Source organism: Somniosus microcephalus, chromosome 4 (genome assembly GCF_052327205.1).
Source record: "Somniosus microcephalus isolate GS21.2 chromosome 4, FLI_Smic_1.0, whole genome shotgun sequence".
Taxonomy (NCBI): domain Eukaryota; kingdom Metazoa; phylum Chordata; class Chondrichthyes; order Squaliformes; family Somniosidae; genus Somniosus; species Somniosus microcephalus.
Window position 1 is genome coordinate 58,406,510 of NC_140990.1, and position 23,962 is coordinate 58,430,471.

At 49.9% G+C, this 23,962-nt stretch overlaps 1 protein-coding gene across 1 annotated transcript in view; it reads right to left on the minus strand.

The window, feature by feature from the left end:
• The window catches only part of LOC147118986 (uncharacterized), a 35,695-nt gene extending 16,532 nt beyond the window's left edge, over window positions 1-19,163 (minus strand). The window contains exons 1-2 of the mRNA XM_085984729.1: window positions 19,055-19,163; window positions 7,005-8,145 (exon numbers count right to left, since the gene is read on the minus strand). Coding sequence (XP_085840855.1) covers window positions 7,005-8,038 — 1,034 coding nt within the window. The 5' untranslated portion in view covers window positions 8,039-8,145; window positions 19,055-19,163. The remainder of the gene's footprint in view (window positions 1-7,004; window positions 8,146-19,054) is intronic.
• Window positions 19,164-23,962: the final 4,799 nt, after the last annotated feature.

Here is a 23,962-nt window from a genome sequence, read left to right on the forward strand (position 1 = left end):
TCAGTTTAACGTCGGTGGTGGGGAAGTTTTTAGAAACAATAATCCGGGAGAAAGTTAAAAGCCACTCGGACAAGCATGGACTAAAAGGTGAGCCAGCACGGATTTGTTAAGGGCAAGTCGTGTTTGACTAACTGGATTGAGTTTTTGATGCGGGAACAGAGAGGGTGGATGAGGGAGGAGCAATTGATTTTGTGTATATGGACTTTCAAAAGGCATTTGATAAAGTACCACATAATGGGCTTGTTCACATAATTGAGGCCCATGGGATAAAGGGGGAAGTAGCAGCATGGATACAAACGTGGTTACAGGATAGAAAACAGAGAGTTGTGGTGAATGGCTATTTTTTGGACTGGAGGGAGGTATACAGTGGTGTTAGAACATAAGAACATAAGAAATAAGAGCAGGAGTGGGCCATACGGCCCCTCGAGCCTGCTCCGCCATTCAATAAGATCATGGCTGATCATCGACCTCAACTCCACTTTCCCGCCCGATCTCCATATCCCTTGATTCCACTAGAGTCCAACAATCTATCGATCACAGCCTTGAATATACTCAAAGACTCAACATTCACAGCCCTCTGGGGCAGAGAATTACAAAGATTCACAACCCTCTGAGTGAAGAAATTCCTCCTCATCTCAGTCCTAAATGGCCGACCCCTTATCCCGAGACTATGCCCCCTAGTTCTAGACTCTCCAGCCAGGGGAAACAACCTCTCAGCATCTACCCTGTCAATCCCCTTCAGAATCTTGTATGTTTCAATGAGATCACCTCTCATTCTTCTAAACTCCAGAGAGTATCGGCCCATTCTACACAATCTCTCCTCATAGGACAGCCCTCTCATCCCAGGAATCAATCTAGTGAACCTTCGTTGCACCGCCTCCAAGGCAAGTATATCCTTCCTTAGATAAGGAGACCAAAACTGTGCACAGTACTCCAGGTGTGGTCTCACCAAGGCCCTGTACAATTGGAGCAAGACTTCCTTACTCTTATACTCCAACCCCCTTGCAATAAAGGCCAACATGCCATTTGCCTTCCTCATTGCTTGCTGTACCTGCATGCTCGCTTTCTGTGTTTCTTGCATGAGGACACCCAAATCTCTCTGAACACCAACATTTGAAAGTTTCTCACCATTTCAAAAATATTCTGTTTTTCTATTCTTCCTACCAAAGTGAATAACCTCACATTTCCCTACATTATACTCCATCTGCCACCTTACTGCCCACTCACTTAACCTGTCCATATCCCTTTGCAGATTCTTTGCGTCCTCCTCACAGCTTACTGTCCCACCTAGCTTTGTATCATCAGCAAACTTGGACACATTGCACTTGGTCCCTTCATCTAGGTCATTAATATAGATTGTAAATAGCTGAGGCCCAAGCAGTGATCCTTGCAGCACCTTCCTAGTTACAGACTGCCAACCTGAAAATGACCCATTTATCCCTACTCTCTGTTTTCTGTCCATTAACCAACCCTCTATCCATGTTACGATATTACCCCCAGGGTTCAGTAGTAGGACCACTGCTTTTTGATAGACATTAATGACTTGGACTTGTGGGTAAAGGGCACAATTTTGAAATTTGCAAATAACACAAAACTTGGAACTGTAGTAAACAGTGAGGGAGATAGTGATAGATTTCAAGAGGACATAGGCAGGCTGGTGGAATGGGCGGACACACGGCACATGAAATTCAACACAGTAAAGTGTGAGGTGATACATTTTGGTGGGAAGAATGAGGAGAGACCGTACACACTAAATGGACAGTTTTAAAGGGGGTGCAAGAACAGAGAGACCTGGGGGTGTTTGTGCACAAATCTTCGAAGGTGGCAGGACAGGTTAACAAGGCAGTTAATAAAGCAATTGGGATCCTGGGCTTTATAAATAGAGGCATTGAGTACAAAAGCCAGGAAGTTATGATGAACCTTTATAAAACACTAGTTCGGCCTCAGCTGGAGCAGTGTGTCCAATTCTGGGCACTGCACTTTATGAAGGATGTGAAGGCTTTGGAGAGGGTGCAGAAGAGATTTACTAGAATGGTTCCAGGGATGAGGGATTACAGTTACGTGCGGAGACTGGAGAAGCTGGGGTTGTTCTCCTTGGAGCAGAGAAGGTTAAGAGGAGATTTGATAGAGGTGTTCAAAATCATGAACGGTTTTAATAGAGTAAATAAGCAGAAACTGTTTTGAGTGGCAGAAGGGTCGGTAACCAGAGAACACAGGTTAAAGCTCTGACGAAGGGTCAGTGGCCTGAAACGTTATCTCTGTTTCTCTCTCCACAGATGCTGCCTGACCTGCTGAGTTTTTCCAGCATTTTCTGTTTTTATTTCAGATTTCCAGCATCTGCAGTATTTTGCTTTTGTAACACAGATTAAACACAGAGGCGACTTGAGGAAATTTTTTTTTTTACATAGCGAGTAGTTAGGCCACAGCTCTAGAATACTGTGTGCAGTTCTGGTCACCACATTACAGGAACGATGTGGTTGCACCAGAGAGGGTACAGAGGAGATTTATGAGGATGTTGCCAGGACTGGAGAATTTTAGCTGCGAGGAAAGATTGGATCGGCTGGGGCTGTTTTCTTTGGAACAGTGGAGGCTGAGGAGAGACCTTATTGAGGTGTATAAAAATATGAGGGGCCTAGATAGAGTGGCCAGGAAGATCCTATTCCCTTAGCAGAGGGGTCAACAACAAGGGGGCATAGATTTAAAGTAATTGGTAGGAGGTTTAGAGGGAATTTGAGGGGAAATGTCTTCACCCAGAGGATGGTGGGGGTCTGGAACTCACTGCCTGTAAGGGTGGTAGAGGCAGAAACCCTCACCACATTTAAAAAGTGCTTGGACGTGCACTTGAAGTGCCGTAACCGACAGGGCTACGGACCAAGAGCTGGAAAGTGGGATTAGGCTGGAGAGCTCTTTGTCGGCCGGCGCGGACACGATGGGGTGAAATGGCCTCCTTCCGTGCTGTAAATTTCTATGATTCTGCTGATGTTAATAACCCTATAACTGGGCTGAAGCTTAATATTCTGGATATATAGCTGTTTGTATTCTCGGGGCTGCAGTGTCCCTTTAAGAACCGCTGTCTGTGATCTTTCCCCTTAATTCAGGGACTCTCATTAGAAATTATTTTACAATAAAATTATGAACTTTTACTTCAATCCTAAGTTGGTACAAAATCTACAATTCAGTGTCTGAAAGGTTCCACTGATTAACATCTCCAATTAGAAAGTGCTGATTAATCCTCGCTGACAATTCTTACTGACTTGCACATTACACACAGTGGCACCTCCATTATCCACCAGAAAGAAGGGGAATGGGAATTGCTGGAGAATCGAGAATCCCCAAATGTTGCCCCTTCCGTCTGGTACAGCAATCCTCTCGGCACGGGAATGGAGACAAGTCCAGTTATAGTGACGGGATGAGTTAAAGGTATTTACTCAGACGGGCGGAAGGTGGGAAGTGGTGTTCCACGGGGATCGGTGCTGGGACCACTGTTGTTCACCATTTACATGAATGATTGGGACTCGGGAATCAGAGGTACAATTTCAAAATTTGCGGATGACACTAAATTGGGGGGTGTAGTTAATACTGAGGAAGACTGCAATAACATCCTTGTAGAATTATTCAGTTGTGTTCAGTAAATAGCAGCATCTTTTAATTTGCTTTGACTGATCACATCACTATATAGTTACGTGAAAAACAGAAATCATTAACAGCTCCCAATTTCAGAATTGTCAGATTCAAACTCAACTTCTTCCAAGTACAATCTAACATTTCAAAAATTGTAATGGATGTAGGTGAGATATTAGGACTGTTGTCTAACACAATCCAAACACAGTGACACACAGGCAGATGGGCAGGTGTAGCTTCACAGCGAATCCATTCAAGCCTCACTAAAAAGTGGCAGACTGGCAATCCATTGTTCACTAATGGAGTTGTGATCTTTGTAAATTAAGAAAGGAAATGTATGGAAATGTGTCAAAGAGTTGATTAACAGAGTGGGGCATCATCTCCCTTTGATTTCTATTTCTGGCACCAGGCAACAGAAAAAGGTCATTACAACACGACATAAACAGACTCTTCAGGTGTGAGACATCAGACTTCAGAACAACACGTCTGCCAGCTCTGGCCACAAACCTCGGTACAGTCAACCTTTCAGCAGCTGCAGCCCTGATTAAATAACGAGTAGTTTTACATGTCTAGTAGAGCTTTTGTGTAAAAATAGAAGAAATGTATTTGTGACACACACACAATTAATAATTAAATCACAATGTGATTGTGAGGATCGATTATCGTCTCTTTAACCTTCCGTGCCCACCGGTCGAGGAAGGTATCAAGTGAACCGGTGGACACCGCCTGCTCCCTCTCCAGGGCCACCTGGGCAGGGACAAGACCGCGGGAGAGAGGCAGGCAGCCAGAGTGACCCCCCATGGGCCCCGCCCATCCTGGGCCTACAAATTGCTGTTTTCACCAGGCCCAAGAGCAGGTCCGGGAGAAGATCCTCCGACTTACCCACCCCCCTCCGCACCGCGCGGGCAAAGATTAGGAGCGTGGGGCTAAAGTGTAACCAAGAGTTGAGGAGCAGCCCCTTCAGGTAACTATACAGGGGCTGCAACCTCTCACACTGAATATATACACGGCCCATAGACTCTTCTAGGCCGCAGAAACCACATCTGGCCTTGGAGTCCGGAAAGGAGCTTAAAAACTGTTGCACACGACAGCTCCTTGTAACAGTCTCCACCCCAGATCCCCAATGGTGCAGGGAAGGACCCCCGCATAGAGAGCCCTCCACTGGGGAACCTCACCTCTGCCAGACAGCAAGATGACCCACCAGTCTGATTGAGATTGGGCAATAAACTAAATGAATCAATAAATGATACAGAAACCTGAATCCCTGGGTCCTCAGCCCTGGGGTGAAGTACGCTGGCCACCAATTTTCCGTTACTAACTCGCACCTCAGGCCCCGCCCAGTCTGGTTTCATTACTAAATGTTTTCTAACTCGGGTTCAGGCCTGTCATTGTGAGGGAAACAAGGCCTCATTTATTGGTGTGTCCCACCCGAGCGGCTGTTAATGGCTTTAATAAACTGGCAGCAAGGTTGTTTTTAAAGGTGGAAAGAGGTGAAAAACACCACTAGCGATGCCTCAAAACTCACGGACAGAGAAATCCACTTCATCAGCGCCCCTGCCACAGGACTCAATATCCACCCCCTCCACCACTGCTGCACTGTGTCTGCAGTATGTACGGTCTACAAGATGATCACGGTCAGGCCGTGTGGAGTCAAAGGTCAGGCAGCAGAATGGATGGAAAGATCGCAACAAACTTCCCTGAACTCCAACCCTCTGATTTCTGTTATGTAGCCAGCTTTCCATCCATTCTGCTGCCTGGCCCTTCACTCCACAAGGCCTGACCTGGGTCATCTTGTCGATCTTACAAACTGTTTATGGATAGCAAGCTGGTTACAAAACAGAAAACAGAGAGTAGGGGTTAGGAGTAGCTACTCAGACTGGCAAAAGGTGGGAAGTGGTGTTCCACAGGGATCAGTGCTGGGATCACTGTTGTTCACCATTTACAGAAACTATTTCGACTCGGGAATCAGAAGAACAATTTCAAAATTTGTCGATAACACCAAATTGGGAGGTAGAGTTAATACTGAGGAAGACAAAATGCAAAAAGACATTAATAAATTTCAGAATGGGCGTGTAATTGGCAAATGGATTTCACTATAGATCAGTGTGAGGTGGTGTGTTTTGGTGGGAAGAATAAGGAGGCCACACACTACTTGGACAAGGGGGTGAAATTGGGTTGCTTTGTGCCTCCTGCGATATTCAGCGGGAGGTTAGCGGTGGCGGTAGCCAGTAGCTCCCCGCGGCACTGAACCGCCGGCAATGACGTCATCACCGTGCGCAGCGCCCCGGCTGCAACCTTGGGTTGCGACCCCTGACCTATCGCCGGACGATATGTCCGACAGGGTCAGGGGTCGTTCTTGCAGCCGCGGCAGCGCCACTTAAAGGGCAGGTGTCGGGCGGCAACTTTTTATTTTGGCCGACTGCCAGCACCTGCCCCCTTCCCCTTTCTTCTTCGGGGTGTCAGCCGCGATCGCTCAGCCTGGTGCTCCTCTTGATCCGACACCCCGCTCCCCGGTGGTCCAGCAGAGCCCTGGTGTGCGCAGTGCTAGGCCCCTCCCCTTTAATCAGGGAGGGAGGTCTGCTGTGACGCGGAGCTATGAGCCGACGGGCGTGGCGCTGTTACACAAAGTGCCGCAAAATTCACTGGTAGCGCCTCAAGAGGGAGGGAAGCGCTTCCAGTAGCACCCCGTCTCCTGCCTGGGGCGCTACCACTGAATTTAATGCACAGGGGCGCTAACTTTTTCGGGGGGCTAAAATTAGCCCCGGCGACGTTAACGACCCAAAGGGGGCGCCACCGAATTTTCCCCTAAGAGTCTAAATGGGCTGGAGGAGCAGAGGGATCCAGGGATACAGTTACACTAATCACTAAAAGTAACGACACAGGTTAATAAGGCCATTAAAAAAAAAGCACTGGGGTAGATTCCTAAAGGATCCTTCTGTTCCGTGCCCAGGAGCTCTGAACCATGGCAGAGAGCGGCTGGGACACATTTCTCACACGCCTCGAGATTAACCCGCACGGGGACTTTGCTGTCAGTGAAGAGAGATGAGAAAGACCAAAGTGCCGTTTGCCCCTCTCAGTGTGGCCCTGAAGGACTGTGTCCAGGCTGAAGTTCTGTTCCCGCTGTACGATCCTCCCCCAGATTGTCCTTTCTGAGCTCCAGCCAGGTGATGCTAAACACTCAGGTGGGAAAGAAGAAAATCTACAAAAATGTGTTTAAAACAAAGCTAGTTTATTTGACATATATCCAGAATATTAAACGCCAGCCCAGTTACAGGAGTTATTAACATCAGCAGAAACAAACCCCCAACGGTCAGAATGAACATGGTTCAACCTGGATGTGATTAACAGCAGCAATAACAGCAGAATTCAACCCCTGCAGTCACTTGTGAACTCGCTGGTGTGTCAGCAGGTTGGATGATTGAGAGAATCCCTTCCCACACACGGAGCAGGTGAACGGCCTCTCCCCAGTGTGAGTGCGCTGGTGTCTCAACATGCTGGATGAACGAGTGAATCCTTTCCCACACTCAGAGCACCTGAACGGCCTCTCCCCAGTGTGAACACGTTGATGGCGTGTCAGTTCCCCGGAACTTTTATAGCACTTCCCACAGTCCGAGCATTTAAAAGGTCTCTCATCAGTGTGAACAAGTTGGTGTTTCAGCAGGTTGGATGACTGAGTGAATCCTTTCCCACACTCGGAGCAGGTGAACGGCCTCTCCCCAGTGTGAACATGCTGGTGTTTCAGCAGGTCGGATGAACTTGTGAATCCTTTCCCACACTCGGAGCAGGTGAATGGCCTCTCCCCAGTGTGAACTCGCTGGTGTACAGTGAGTTCTGATGATTGCTTGAACCCAGTCCCGCAGTTAGAGCATCTGAACGGTCTCTCGTCAGTGTGAACACGTTGATGCTGTGTCAGTTCCCCAGAACTTTTATAGCACTTCCCGCAGTCCGAGCATTTAAAAGGTCTCTCATCAGTGTGAACTCGCTGGTGTTTCAGCAGGCCGGATGACTGAGTGAATCTCTTCCCACACACGGAGCAGGTGAACGGTCTCTCCCCAGTGTGAGCGCGCTGATGATTCAGTAGGGTGGATGACTGAGCGAATCCCTTCCCACATACGGAGCAGGTGAATGGCCTCTCCCCAGTGTGAACTCGCTGGTGTGTCAGCAGGCTGGATGAATCAGTGAATCCCTTCCCACAGTCAGAGCAGGTGAACGGCCTCTCCCCAGTGTGAGTGTGCTGGTGTGTCAGCAGGTTGGATGAACGACTGAATCCCTTCCCACACTCAGAGCAGGTGAATGGCCTCTCCCCGGTGTGAATGCGCTTGTGTGTCGATAGGCCAGAGGATCGGCTGAAGCCTCGTCCAAACACAGAACACATGTACGGTTTCTCCCCACTGTGAACGGTGCTTTTTGCTTCCATGTTCAGAGGCCGATGATATTCAGTTCCTGATGAATTGACTGACTGTCAGATCTTGATGTGATGTGTGGTTTGAGTTTCCCATCTGCAAGTTCTCCCCTTCTAATACCCTGTAAAATTAATTTAAAACAGGGAGCGTGAGAGAGAACCCACTAAAGAGGCAGGTTGTGAAATTGAACTCAATGAATCTGGTCATTTGTGGGGTTGGCACCAGAAAAAAGTGACCATGAAAGCTGCCGGATTGTTGTAAAATCCCACTGGTTCACTAATGTCCTTCAGGGAAGGGAATCTGCCACCTGGTCTGGGCCTACACACGACTCTAGCCTCTATGGGAGGAGAGAGAGAGAGAGAGGTGGGAGTGGGAGGGGGTGAAGGAAAGGAACTTTATACATCTGCAACTCTATCAGAACTTTGACAGCACCTCCAACACCCGCAACCTCCAGCACCTAGAAGGACAAAGGCAGAAGGTGCATGGGAGCACCATCACCTCCAAGTTCCCCTCCAAGTCACACACCATCCTGACTTGGACATATATCGCCATTGCTACATCATCATTGGGTCAAAATCCTGGAACTCCTTACACAACAGCATTGTGGGAGTACCTTCACCACACGGACTGCAGCGGTTCAAGAAGAAGGCCCACCACCCCCTTCTCAACGGGAAGCTGGGGGTTGGCAATATATTCTGGTCTTGTGAGCGACGCCCACATCCCAAGAATGAATTAAAACAAATCTGTATATGTAAACTGGATTAAAAGCCTCCACAGAAATACTTGTTCCTAAAACAATATTCTTTTACATTGTAGGGACAGTGTCTGTTTAACAACCTAATCTCCCGTAGAATCCACCTCCCTTGACAGTCCCACATTGGAAATTGTTGGGTCCTTCTGGGCTCAGAAGTACTGGGGGTTAAACCCAGCAGCTCCTCCTCCATCTCCACGCCAGCTCAAACTGAAGCAACAAAAAGACCTACACAGGCGGCCAGGGAGCGACTTCCGTCAGCCTGCAATAAAACTCTTCCCGACAGCCGCTGACTAATGGCGGCTGCAGCACCCACAATTCCCCGCGCCCCAGAAACCGCTCTATCCAGGACGCTGATTTCCCCGCTGAGAGTGCGCATGCTCCCCGGGGCCGCGGGCCATTCTGGGAGCCGGGCTCCTGTCTTTTGTCTCGATTCAGACTCGGTGGAAGCGGCTGAAGAAACCGTGAAGCGGCGGCTCGGATGGGGGAGGCGCTGCACCCTGGGTTTCCTGGTGCCAGGGCCCTGGCTGCACATCCGCCGGGCCCGGCCGCTCTGATTCTGATTGAGTTTTTGATGAGGTAACAGAGACGGTTGATGAGGGCAATGTGGTTAATGTGGTGTACATGGATTTCCAAAAGGCGTTCGACAAAGTGCCACATAATAGGCTTGCCGGCAAAGTTGAAGCCCATGGAATAAAAGGGACAGTGGCAGCATGGATATGAAATTGGCTAAGTGACAGAAAACAGAGAATAGTGGTGAACGGTTGTTTTTTGGACTGGAGTAAGGTACACAGTGGTGTTCCCCAGAGGTCGGTATTAGGGCCACTGCTTTTCTTGATATATATATATATATTAATGATTTGGCATGGATGAACTACAAAATTTGTTCATCCCAGTTTGGCATAAAAATAAAACAAAAAGGTGACTCAACCGTGGCTAACAAGGGAAATTAGGGATAGCATAAGATCCAAGGAGAGGACATATAAATTGGCCAGAAAAAGCAGTAAACCTGAGGATTGGGAGCAGTTTAGGATTCAACAAGGAGGACAAAGGGATTAATTAAGAAGGGGAAAATAGAATATGAGAGTAAGCTTGCAGGGAGCATAAAAACTAACTGTAAAAGCTTTTATAGATATGTGAAAAGAAAAAGATTGGTGAAGTCAAGCGCAGGTCCCTTGCAGTCAGTATCAGGGGAATTTATAATGGGGAACAAAGAAATGGCAAACCAATTAAATACATATTTTGGTTCTGTCTTCACAAAGGAGGACACAAATAACCTCCCAGAGATGTCGGGATTCAAAAGGGAATTGGATAAGTACCAGAAGTAAAGAAATTTGCAGGGTTACGGGGAAAGGGCGGGGAGTGGGACTCGCTGAAGTGGTCTTGCAGAGAGCCAGCACAGGCTCAGTGGGCTGAATGGCCGCCTTCTGTGCTGTAACCATTCTATGATTCTATAAAATATTAGAAAGTTTGTTCCACAGAAGCACGAGGTTTATCTGCTTTTATTGATGAATTTAAAAAGTCTCTATTAAAACCTGAGCCAGTGTGTTGTGAGATAAAGAGCATTGTGTCCAATAAGGGGAATAAAGGCCCACAGCCTCCCCTGGTCCCGGGCCCTGAACAAGGGACTGGAGAAACTCGCTGCCCTGCGGATCAGACAATCAGCCGGCGCTAGTCCCGCCCCTCAGCCTCCCCGATTGGTTGGAGGACTTGCCGCCGCCCCGCTCGCTCCCTATTGTCCGGAAGTTCCGGTCAATCGGGCCGTGGGCCCGGATCACGTGCCCCCAAGGAGCTCACGTGCACCGTCCAACTGACGCCGCTCGGTCCGGGGCCTCACGGACTCTCAGGTTTTTCTATTTCTCTTTATTCTCTCCCGATCCACCCCTCCCCCCACCCCGCGCGATTCTCCACCCAATCGGAGCGGAGAAAACTCACTTTCCATCACCAAACGCGACTCTGGAACTGACACAAGGCCTTTCCCCGGAATGCCCCGCACCGACTCCGTCCGGCAGGATCCGAGTGCGCAGGCGCAGCTCCGAGTGGGGGAAGGGGCTTGTGTCCTCTGGGCATGCACGGTTATTACCCTTGGTGACCGGAAGGTGTCGCTGTGCCGAATTCGGCCCAAACCACCATCCCGCATGCGCATGCGCAGACTCTCGGCTGTCAAGCAACTAACAGCCAGAAGAGGTCGCTGGTGAGACCAGTTAAGAAAGAAAGACTTGCATTTATATAGCGCCTTTCACCACCACCGGACGACCCAAAGCGCTTTGCAGTCAATGAAGTACTTTTTCAAGTGTAGTCACTGTTGTAATGCAGGAAAGGCGGAAGTCAATAAGCGCACAGCAAGCTCCCACAAACAGCAATGTGATAATAGAAACATAGAAGATAGGAGCAGGAGCAGGGCATTCGGCCCCTCGAGCCTGCTCCGCCATTCAATGCGATCATGGCTGATCATCCAAATTCAGTACCCTGTTCCTGCCATCTCCCCATATCCCTTGATCCCTTTAGCTTTAAGAAATATATCCAACTCCTTCTTGAATATATTTAATGAATTGGCCTCCACTGCCTTCTGCTGTGAAGAATTCCACAGGTTCACCACTCTCTGGGTGAAGAAATTCCTCCTCATCTCTGTCTTAAATGGCTTACCCCTTATCCTTAGACTGTGATCCCTGGTTCTCGACTCCCCGGCCATCGGAAACATCCTTCCTGCATCTAGTCTGTCTAGTCCTGTTAGAATTTTATAAGTTTCAATGAGATCCCCTCTCATTCTTCTAAACTCCAGCGAGTATAAGCTCAATCGACCCAATCTCTCCTCATACGTCATTCCTGCCATCCCAGGTATCAGCCTGGTGAATCTTCACTGCACTCCCTCCATGGCAAGAACATCCTTCCTCAGATAAGGCGACCAAAACTGCACACAATACTCAAGATGTGGTCTCACCAAGGCCCTGTACAACTGCAGCAAGACATCCTTGTTCCTGTATTCGAACCCTCTCGCTACGAAGGCCAACATACCATTTGCCTTCTTAACCACCTGCTGCACCTGCATGCTTACCTTCAGCGACTGGTGCACAAGGACACCCAGTTCTCGTTGCACTTCCCCTTCTCCCAATCTATTGCCGTTCAGATAATAATCTGCCTTCCTGTTTTTGCCACCAAAGTGGATAACCTCGCATTTATCCACATTATACTGCATCTGCCATGCTTCTGCCCAATCACCCAACCTGTCCAAATCATACTGGAGTTTCTCAGCATCCTCCTCACAGCACACACGCCCACCCAGCTTTGTGTCGTCTGCAAACTTGGAGATATTACATCTAGTTCCCTTGTCTAGATCTTTAATATATATTGTGAATAACTGGGGTCCAGTGGCTCAGTTGGTAGCACTCTCGCCTCTGAGTCAGAAAGTTGTGGGTTCAAGTCCCACCCCAGAGACTGGCATAGTGGTTAGCACTGTTGCCTCACAGCACCAGAAACCTGGGTTCGAATCCGGCCTCGGGCGACTGTCTGTGTGGAGTTTGCACATTCTCCCCGTGTTTGCGTGGGTTTCCTCCGGGTGCTCCGGTTTCCTCCCACAGTCCAAAGATGTGCGGGTTAGGTTGATTGGCTATGATAAATTGACCCTTAGTGTTAGGGGGATTAAATACGTGGGGTTACAGGGATAGAGTGGGATATGTGTTGGTGTAGGGGTTACGGGGATCGGGTGGGATATGTGTCGGTGCAGGCTCGATGGGCCGAAATGGCCTCTATCTGCACTGTGGGGTTTCTGTGATTATGTGATTCTGTGATTTGAGCACAAAATTCCAGGCTGGCACTCCAGTGCAGTACTGAGAGAGCGCGGCACTGTCGGAGGTGTCGATTTTTGCATGAGACGTTAAACCGAGGCCCTGTCTAATGACCAGATAATCTATCTTTTTGTTATGTTAATTGAGAGATAAACATTGGCTAGGACACTGGGGATAATTCCCCTGCTCTTTCCCACATTACAACAGTGACTACACTCCAAAAGTACCTCATTTGCTGTAAAGCACTTCAAGACATCTGGTGGTCATGAAAGGCACTATATAAATGCAAGCCTGTCTTTCTCGAAATAGTGCCATGGGATCTTTCATATCCAACTGAGAGGGCAGACAGGGCCTGAGTTTAACGTCTCATCCAAAAGACGGCACCTCCGACAGTGCAGCACTCCCTCAGTACTGCACTGGAGTGTCAGCCTAGATTTTTGTGCTCAAGTCTCTGGAGTGGGACTTGAACCCACAACTTTCTGACTCAGAGGCGAGAGTGCTGCCCACTGAGCCACAGCTGACACTAAAGAATAAGCAGTTCTGATGAAAGGTCATCAACCTGAAACGTTAACTCTGTTTCTGTCTCCACAGATGCTGCCTGACCTGCTGAGTATTTCCAGCATTTTCTGTTTTTATTAAAGAAACGAGGGAGTGATTGCTGACAGGAAGAATGTTGGGTCGTTCTGCGCATGTGCACCTCCCTGGCGGCTGAGGTGAAACACCGACTCACCCCCACCTGAGCCGCGCACGCGTACCAGATGTTGCGGCTCCGCATGCGCGCCCGATGTTCCAACCGCGGGGTTTTGTGCACTGAGCATGCACATTGTGGACCGATCGGGATGGGCGATTGTGGAGCAGGAGGGAGAGCGCGGGGGCCATGAGCACATGCGCGGGACTCAGAGTCAACAGAGTGCTTTCTGGAGCGCCGGGTCTTGTGGGTATTACAGCCGCCATGACTGCTGATCCTTTCAACCAACCTGTGCAGCAGCTGGAGCCTGAAAATCAGCTTCACTGCCCCTGGGTTCGGAAAGGGGAAAATTAAACAACAGTTTGCCTCTGATCCTTTTCTGAACTCAATTTACAGGGTTATAGAAGTGGAGCAGTTACAGGCGGGAAGCTTAAACTAAACATCACGTCAACATCTGACAGAGTCGCTCGATTCATCCGGACCTGAATATCATCGGCCTTTGCACATGGAAGGAGAAAGCAGCGATCGCAGCGATGACAAACCGCACACGTGTTCGGTGTGTGGACACGGATTCAGCCGATCGCCTGACCTGTCGAGACACATGCACCGTCACACCGGGGAGAAACCGGGTAAAGGTGGGGACGGCGGGAAGGGATTCAGTTCCCCGTCTGCATTGGAAGTTCAACGGCGCAGTCACGCAGTCACACCAGGGACAGTCCGTTCACCTGCTCCGTGTGTGGGAAGGGATTCACTCAGTCATCCACCCTCCTGTCACACCAGCGAGTTCACACTGACGAGAGACCCTTTAAATGTTCTGACCGTGGGAAGAGCTTTAAAAGCTCTAAGATCCTTAAGAGACACCAGCAAGTTCACACTGATCATAGAATCTAACAGCACAGAAGGAGGTGATTCGGCCCATCGTGCCTGTGCCGGCTCTTCGAAAGAGCTGCCCAATTTAGTCCCAAACCCCAGCTTTATCCCCAGAACTCTGCAAACTAGTCCTCTTCAAGGACATTTCCAATTACTGTTTGAAAGTTCCTGTGGAACCTGATTCCAGCATCCTTTCAGATGGTGCGTTCCAGATCTGAACAACCCTCTGTGTGAAAACAATTCCCCTCATTCCCCTCGAGTTCTTTTAGCAACTATTTTAAATCTGTGACCTTTGGTTACCGACCCACTTGCCAGAGTGAACAGTTTCTCCCTACTTGCTCGATCAAAACCCCTCATCATTTTGAACACCTCTATTAGGTCTCCTCTTAACCTTCTCTGCTCTAAGGGGAACAATCCCAGCTTCTCCAATCTCTCCACATAACTGAAGTCCATCATCCCTGGTACCATCCTGGTCAACCTCCTCTGTACCCTTTCCAAGGCCTTGACATCCTTCCTAAAGTGTGGTACCCAGAACTGTACACAAGACTCCAGCTGAGGCCAAAACCCTGCAGCTGTACAAAACCCTGGTTAGACCACAGCTGGAGTACTGTGAGCAGTTCTGGGCACCACACCTTAGGAAGGATATATTAGCCTTGGAGGGAGTGCAGCGTAGGTTTACCAGAATGATACCTGGACTTCAAGGGTTAAGTTACGGGGAGAGATTACACAAATTAGGGTTGTATTCCCTGGAATTTAGAAGGCTAAGGGGTGATCTGATCGAAGTTTTCAGGATATTAAGGGATAGAGACTATTTCCGCTGGTTGGGGATTCTAGGACTTGGGGGCATAGTCTAAAAATTAGAGCCAGACCTTTCAGGAGTGAAATTAGGAAACACTTCTACACACAAAGGGTGGTAGAAGTTTGGAACTCTCTTCCACAAACGGCAATTGATGCGAGATCAATTGTTAATTTTAAATCTGAGATTGATAGGTTTTTGTTACCCAAAGGTATTAAGGGATATGGGCCAAAGGGGGGTGTATGGAGTTAGATAACAGATCAGCCATGATCTCATTGAATGGTGGAACAGGCTCGAGGGGCTGAATGGCCTCCTCCTGTCCTATGTTCCTAACTAGTGATTTGTAAAGGTTTAGTGTAACTTCCTTGTTTTTGTATTCAATGGCCCTATTTACAAAGCCAAGTATCCCATACGCTTTCTGAACCGCCTCACCAACTTGCCGTGGCACTTTCAAAGATTTGTGAATATGGACCCCCAGGTCCCTCTGCTCTTGCACCCCCTCAAAATAGTCCCATTTAGATTATACGGCCTCTCCCTGTTGTTTCTCCCAAAGTGCATCACTTCACACTTATCTTCATTTAATTTCATCTGCCTTGTGTCTGCTCATTTCACAGTCTGTCTCTGTCCTCCTGAAGTCTGCTACTACTATGCTCACTGTTTACTACGTTGCCAAGTTTTGTATCATCCGTAAACTTCAAACTTGTACACCTATACCCAAGTCCAGGTCAGTTATATATAACAAGAAAAGCAATGGTCCTAATCCCGACCCCTGGGGGAACCCACTGCATACTTCCCTCCAGTCAGAAAAACATCGCTCAGCACTGCTCACTGTCTCCTCTCCCTTAGCCAATTGTACCCAAATTACCATCAGCCCTTTAATTCCCTGTGCTTCTATTTTCCGAGTAAGTCTCTTATGTGGTACTTTATCAAATGCCTTTTGAAGGTCCGTATATACATCTGCTGCACCACCTTCATCAACCCTCCACAAAGAATTCAATCAGTTTAGTCAGACAGGATTTACCTTTAACAAATCCATACTGGCTGTCTCTTATTAACCCATGCTTTTCCAAGTGAATCACTTAGATGGTAAAGAGACCTACATCAGAATGCTGTTCATAGACTACAGCTCAGCATTCAACACTATCGTCCCCAACAAGCTGGCCACCAAACTCCAAACTCTTGGCCTGAACACTTCCCTCTGCAACTGGACCCTGGACTTCCTAACAAACAGACCCCAGTCTGTCAAATTAGGTAACCACACCTCCCCCCCTGACCCTAAACACGGGGGCCCCACAAGGATGTGTGCTGAGCCCCCTCCTCTACTCCCTCTTCACCCACGACTGTGTGGCTGTTCATGGTTCCAAAACCATCATCAAGTTTGCGGATGATACCACGGCAGTAGGCCAGATCACCAACAACGATGAGTCAGCCTACAGGGAGGAGGTCCAGCATCTCGTGAAGTGGTGCGCCGATAACAACCTGGCCCTTAACATCAAGAAAACCAAAGAAATCATTGTGGACTTCAGGAAGTCTAAAGGCGGAAGTCACACCCCCATCCACATCAATGGGGCTGTGGTGGAAAGGGTGGACAGCTTTAAGTTCCTCGGAGTCCACATCACGGAAGACCTCTCCTGGTCCCTCAATACCTCCTCTCTGGTGAAGAAGGCCCAGCAGCGCCTATATTTCCTAAGGAGGCTGAAGGGATGTAACCTGTCACCCCTGATCCTCTCTAACTTTTACCGCTGCACAATAAAGAGCATCCTGACAAACTGTATCACAGTATGGTATGGCAGCTGTAGCTACTTTGACCGGAAAGCCCTGCAGCGGGTAGTCAAAACTGCCCAATGCATTACCGGCACCCGGCTACCGACCATAGAGCACATATACCAGAAACGCTGTTTACGGAGTTCACGGTCCATCATCAAAGACCCTACCCACCCCAGCCACAGTCTGTTCGCCCTCCTGCCATCTGGGAGACGCTACAGATGTATTCGCACCCGCACGACCAGATTTAGGAACAGCTTCTTTCCCAGGGCTGTCATCCTACTGAACTCCACAAATAAACTCTAAAGCCTGCACATCTGCCAATGCACTTTATTTGGTTATGTTTATGTTAATGTATTACAAGCCAAATGTATGTTGAATGTTTAAATGTCTTAATCTAAATGTACACTCTCGGGAGCCGCAAGCCTACATTTCGTTGTACTACACTTGTGCACTAACAATGACAATAAAAGTTGATTTGATTTTGATTTGATTTGATTTGAATTAATTTTGTCCTTGACAATGGTCTCTAGTCGTTCACCCACCACTGACATTAGACTGATTGGCCTGTAGTTACCAGGTTTATCCCTCTCCCCTTTTTTAAACAGGGTGTCACATTTGCAATCCTCCAGTCTTCTGGCACCACTCCCATGTAGCTGAGGGAGATTGAAAGATTGTGGTCGGAGCTTCTGCTATCTCCACACTAGCTTCCTTCGGCAATCTAGGATACATCCACCTGGACCGGGTGACTTGTTAACTTTGAGTGATGACAACCTATTTAGCACCTCCTTTCTATCCATTTTTATCCACTTTCTCTACTCCCCCCTCCTCTACTGCGACATTAACTTCATCCTCTTCTTTTGTGGAGACAGATGCTAAGTACTCATTCAGTACCTCAGCCATGCCCTCTGCTTCCGTATGATGAGCTCCTATTTGGTCCCTAATCGTCCCCACCATTTCTTTAACTATCCTTTTACTTTTCATGTTTATAAAAGATTTTTGGGTTCCCTTTTACGTTACCCACTAATCTTTTCTTGTATTCTCTCCCTTGTGTCAGCTGTGGCTCAGTGGGCAGCACTCTCACCGCTGAGTCAGAAGGTTGTGGGTTCTAGTCCCACTCCAGGGACTTGAGCACATAAAGCTAGGCTGACACTCCAGTGCAGTGCTGAGGGAGTGCTGCACTGTCGGAGGTGCTGTCTTTCTGATGAGACTTTAAACTGAGGCCCCTTGTGCTCTCTCAGGTGGATGTAAACGGTCCCATGGCACTATTTTGAAGAAGAGTAGGGGAGTTATCCCCGGTGTCCTGGCCAATATTTATCCCTCAACCAACAGAACAAAAACAGATAATCTGGTTATTATCACATTGCTGTTGGTGGGAGCTTGCTGAGCACAAATTGGCTGTCCTGTTTCCCACATTACAACAGTGACTCCACTTCAAAAGTACTTCATTGGCTGTAAAGAGCTTTGAGATGTCTGGTGGTCGTGAAAGGCGCTATAAAATTCAAGTCTTTCATATATTCTTTTTCAATTTCCCCCGCAGTCTCTATTCTCCTGGTTTTTGACCGTATTCTGTACCTGACATTTGTCGTAAACCTCCTTTTTCTGTTTTATTGTAACCTCTACATCCTTTGTCATCCAGGGAGGCTCGAGCTTTGGATGACCCATCTTTCCTCCTTATGGGAATATGCTTGGTGTGTCAAATTTTGTTTTATAACGTTCCCATGAAGTGTGTTGGGACATTTTACTACATTAAAGACGTTATATAAATACAAATCGTTGTTATTGTCTGAAACTAACAAATTCCACAGAGGAAAAATAACAGTATTTTTACTCCCAAATATTAAATATTTTGTTCCACGGGGTTTATCTGTTTTCATTCATGAATTTAAAAAGTCTCTATTGAAACCTGAGCCAGTGTGTTGTGAGACAAAGAGCCTTGTGTCCAATAAGGGGAATAAAGGCCCACAGCCTCCCCTGGCCCCGGGCCCTGAACAAGGGACTGGAGAAACTCGCTGCCCTGCGGATCAGACAATCAGCCGGCGCTAGTCCCGCCCCTCGGGCTCCCCGATTGGTTGGAGGACCCGCCGCCGGTTCGCTCCCTATTGGTCGGAAGCTCCCGTCAATCAGGCCGCAGGCCCGGATCACGTGTCCCCGAAGAGATCACGTTGACCGTCCAACTGACGCCGCTCGGTACGGGGTCTCGTGGACTCTATTCTCTCCCGATCCACCCCTCCCCCCCACCCTGCGCGATTCTCCACCCAATCGGAGCGGAGAAAACTCACAATAACAACAGTAAATGCTAGAAAAACTCAGCCGGCCAGGCAACATCCGTGGAGAGAAATTAGAGTTGAAATTAGACTTCCGGAGAAAACTCACTTTGCGTCACCGATCGCGACTCTGGACCCGACACAAGGCCTTTCCCCGGAATGCCCCGCGCCGACTCCGTCCGACAGCATCCGAGTGCGCAGGCGCAGCTCCGAGTGGGGGAGGGGGGTTTGGTCTCCTTTGGGCATGCGCGGATATTACCCTTGGTGACCAGAAGGGGTCGCTGTCCCGGATTGGTTGGAGGACCCGCCTGCCGCACGGTCCTCCAGCCCCGCCCCGCTCTTCCTATTGGTCCGAGCTCCCGTCAATCACCCGGGCAGTGTGAGCTGAGCATGCGCGGACCTTAGCAGCAGCCGCAGACACATCAGGTGAGAGAGCTCAGGGAGCGGGTTAACGAACCTCGGGGGGACGCGGGCCGCGGGCCGCTCACACCCCGAGCTCAGGGAGCGGGTTAACGAACCTCGGGGGGACGCGGGCCGCTCACACCCCGAGCTCAGGGAGCGGGTTCATGAACCCCGGGGGGACGCGGGCCGCTCACACCCCGAGCTCAGGGAGCGGGTTCATGAACCCCGGGGGGACGCGGGCCGCTCACACCCCGAGCTCAGGGAGCGGGTTCATGAACCCCGGGGGGACGTGGGCTGCTCACACCCGGAGTGCGGCTTCAGGCCCCATTATTAAAACACTCAACATTATCCGCCCGCCGCTTCCCGGTTTTTCCCGATTTGCTCAGCAAAAGGGCCCCGCGCCAAACTCCGGGACAGACAGGAAGCGTCTGTAAATGGAGGAGAAATGGCGACTGGTCAGGGCACGTCTCATCATAATCATAATCATCATCAACTTTTATTGTCATTATTAGTGCACAAGTGCAGTACAACGAAATGTAGGCTTGCGGCTCCTGAGAGTGTACATTTAGATTAAGACATTTAAACATTCAACATACATTTGGCTTGTAATACATTAACATAAACACAACCATAATAAAGTGCATTGGCAGATGTGCAGGCTTTAGAGTTTATTTGTGGAGTTCAGTAGGATGACAGCCCTGGGAAAGAAGCTGTTCCTAAGTCTGGTCGTATGGGTGCAAATGCATTTGTAGCGTCTCCCAGATGGCAGGAGGGCGAACAGACTGTGGCTGGGGTGGGTAGGGTCTTTGATGATGGACCGTGACCTCCGTAAACAGCGTTTCTGGTATATGTGCTCTATGGTCGGTAGCCGGGTGCTGGTAATGCGTTGGGCAGTTTTGACTACCCGCTGCAGGGCTTTCCGGTCATAGTAGCTACAGCTGCCATACCATACTGTGATACAGTTTGTCAGGATGCTCTCCATTGTGCAGCGGTAAAAGTTAGAGAGGATCAGGGGTGACAGGTTACATCCCTTCAGCCTCCTTAGGAAATATAGGCGCTGCTGGGCCTTCTTCACCAGAGAGGAGGTATTGAGGGACCAGGAGAGGTCTTCTGTGATGTGGACTCCGAGGAACTTAAAGCTGTCCACCCTTTCCACCACAGCCCCATTGATGTGGATGGGGGTGTGACTTCCGCCTTTAGAAGAATGAAGGTGAAATAGTGACTGGTCAGGGAGCATCTGTAAATGATGAAGTTACCATTTTTAATTGACAAATATATATGACTGATTTTAATTAGACTCTTCCATATCCCAGCTCCTGTAAATACGGGCTGTAAAGGGGCCAGACTCTCAGGAGGCTCCACACCACTGCCTGCTTGTGTGAAAGTGATCGCGCATCAGATTAATGTGCTTCTACTGTGTGTGTGTTTAACAATGTGCCCGAAGCTGTTTACGAAATGTGGGGAATCACTGAGTGTGGAACTGAACCCAGCCAGAGTCAGCACCTTCAGGGGAGGAGAGGAAGGGGGACCAGTGAGTGTAGAACTGAACCCAACAAGAGTCAACAACTTCAGGGGAGGAGAGCGAGGGGAATCAGTGAGTGTAGAACTGAACCCAGCCAGAGTCAGCACCTTCAAAGGAGGTGAGGGGAACCAGTGAGTGTAGAACTGAACCCAGCCAGAGTTGGCACCTTCAGGGGAGGAGAGGGAGGGGAACCAGTGAGTGTAGAACTGAACCCAGCCAGAGTAAGCACCTTCAGGGGAGGAGAGGGAGAGGAACCAGTGAGTGTAGAACTGAACCCAGCCAGAGTCAGTACCTTTAGGGGAGGAGAGAGAGAGAGAGGAGCCAGTGAGTGCAGAACTGAACCCAGCCAGAATCAGCACCTTCAGAGGAGGAGAGAGACGGGGACAAATGAGTGTAGAACTAAACCCAGCCAGACACCGCACGTTCAGGGGAGGAGAGGGAGAGCAACCAGTGAGTATAGAACTGAACCCAGCCAGAGTCAGCACCTTCAGGGGAGGAGAGGGAGGGGAACCAGTCAGTGTAGAACTGAACCCAGCCAGAGACAGCACCTTCAAGGGAGTAGAGGGAGGGCAACCAGTGAGTGTCGAACTGAAACCAGACAGAGACAGCACCTTCAGGGGAGGAGAGAGCGGGGAACCAGTGAGTGTAGAACTCAACCCAGCCAGAGTCGGCACCTTCAGGGGAGGAGAGTGGGGGGAACCAGTGAGTGTAGAACTCAACCCAGCCAAAGTCAGCACCTTCAGGGGAGGAGAGAGACGGGAACCAGTGAATGTAGAACTGAACCCAGCCAGAGTCAGCACCTTCAGGGGAGGAGCGGGAGAGGAACCAGTGAGTGTAGAACTGAACCCAGCCAGAGTCAGAACCTTCCGCAGAGGAGAGGGTGGGGAACCAGTGAATGTAAAACTTGAACCAGCCAGAGTCAGCACCTTCAGGGGAGGAGAGGGAGAGGAACCAGTGAGTGTAGAACTGAACCCAGCCAGAGTCAGCACCTTCAGGGGAGGAGAGGGAGGGGAACCAGTGAATGTAGAACTGAACCCAGCCAGAGTCAGCACCTTCAGGGGAGGAGAGGGAGGGGAACCAGTGAGTATAGAACTGAACCCAGCCAGAGTCAGCACCTTCCAGGGAGGAGAGAGTGCGAGGGGAACCAGTGAGTGTAGAACTGAACCCAGCCACAGTCTGCACCTTCAGTGGAGGAGAGAGCGGGGAACCAGTGAGTGTAGAACTGAACCCAGCCAGAGTCAGCACCATCAGGGGAGGAGAGAGCGGGGAACCAGTGAGTGTAGAACTGAACCCAGCCAAAGTCAGCACCTTCCGGGGAGGAGAGTGTGCGAGGGGAACCAGTGAGTGTAGAACTGAACCCAGCCAGAGCAAGCACCTTCAGGGGAGGAGAGGGAGAGGAACCAGTGAGTGTAGAACTGAACCCAGCCAGAGACAGCACATTAAGGAGGAGAGGGAGGGGAACCAGCAAGTGCAGAACTGAACCCTGCCAGAGTCAGCACCCTGAGGGGAGGATAGGGAGGGGAACCAGTGTGTGCAGAACTGAAACCAGCCAGAGTCAGCACCTTCAGGGGAGGAGAGGGAGGGGAACCAGTGAATGTAGAACTGAACCCAGCCAGAGTCAGCACCTTCCGGGGAGGAGAGGGAGAGGAACCAGTGAGTGTAGAACTAAACCCAGCCAGAGTCAGCACCTTTAAGGGGAGGAGAGAGCGGGGAACCAGTGAGTGTAGAACTGAACCCAGCCAGAGTCAGCACCATCAGGGGAGGAGAGAGAGGGGAACCAGTGAATGTAGAACTGAACCCAGCCAGAGTCAGCACCTTCAGTGGAGGAGAGAGCGGGGAACCAGTGAGTGTAGAACTGAACCCAGCCAGAGTCAGCACCTTCAGGGGAGGGGAGGGAGGGGAACCAGTGAGTGTAGAACTGAACCCAGCCACAGTCAGCACCTTCAGGGGAGGAGAGGGAGAGGAACCAGTGAGTGTAGAACTGAACCCAGCCAGAGTCAGCACCTTCAGTGGAGGAGAGAGCGGGGAACCAGTGAGTGTAGAACTGAACCCAGCCAGAGTCAGCACCATCAGGGGAGGAGAGAGCGGGGAACCAGTGAGTGTAGAACTGAACCCAGCCAAAGTCAGCACCTTCCGGGGAGGAGAGTGTGCGAGGGGAACCAGTGAGTGTAGAACTGAACCCAGCCAGAGCAAGCACCTTCAGGGGAGGAGAGGGAGAGGAACCAGTGAGTGTAGAACTGAACCCAGCCAGAGACAGCACATTAAGGAGGAGAGGGAGGGGAACCAGCAAGTGCAGAACTGAACCCTGCCAGAGTCAGCACCCTGAGGGGAGGATAGGGAGGGGAACCAGTGTGTGCAGAACTGAAACCAGCCAGAGTCAGCACCTTCAGGGGAGGAGAGGGAGGGGAACCAGTGAATGTAGAACTGAACCCAGCCAGAGTCAGCACCTTCCGGGGAGGAGAGGGAGAGGAACCAGTGAGTGTAGAACTAAACCCAGCCAGAGTCAGCACCTTTAAGGGGAGGAGAGAGCGGGGAACCAGTGAGTGTAGAACTGAACCCAGCCAGAGTCAGCACCATCAGGGGAGGAGAGAGAGGGGAACCAGTGAATGTAGAACTGAACCCAGCCAGAGTCAGCACCTTCAGTGGAGGAGAGAGCGGGGAACCAGTGAGTGTAGAACTGAACCCAGCCAGAGTCAGCACCTTCAGGGGAGGAGAGAGCGGGGAACCAGTGAGTGTAGAACTGAACCCAGCCAAAGTCAGCACCTTCCGGGGAGGAGAGAGTGCGAGGGGAACCAGTGAGTGTAGAACTGAACCCAGCCAGAGTAAGCACCTTCAGGGGAGGACAGGGAGAGGAACCAGTGAGTGCAGAACTGAACCCAGCCAGAGACAGCACATTAAGGAGGAGAGGGAGGGGAACCAGTGAGTGCAGAACTGAACCCTGCCAGAGTCAGCACCCTGAGGGGAGGAGAGGGAGGGGAACCAGTGAGTGTAGAACTGAACCCAGCCAGAGTCAGCACCTTCAGGGGAGGATAGGGAGGGGAACCAGTGTGAGCAGAACTGAAACCAGGCAGAGTCAGCACCTTCAGGGGAGGA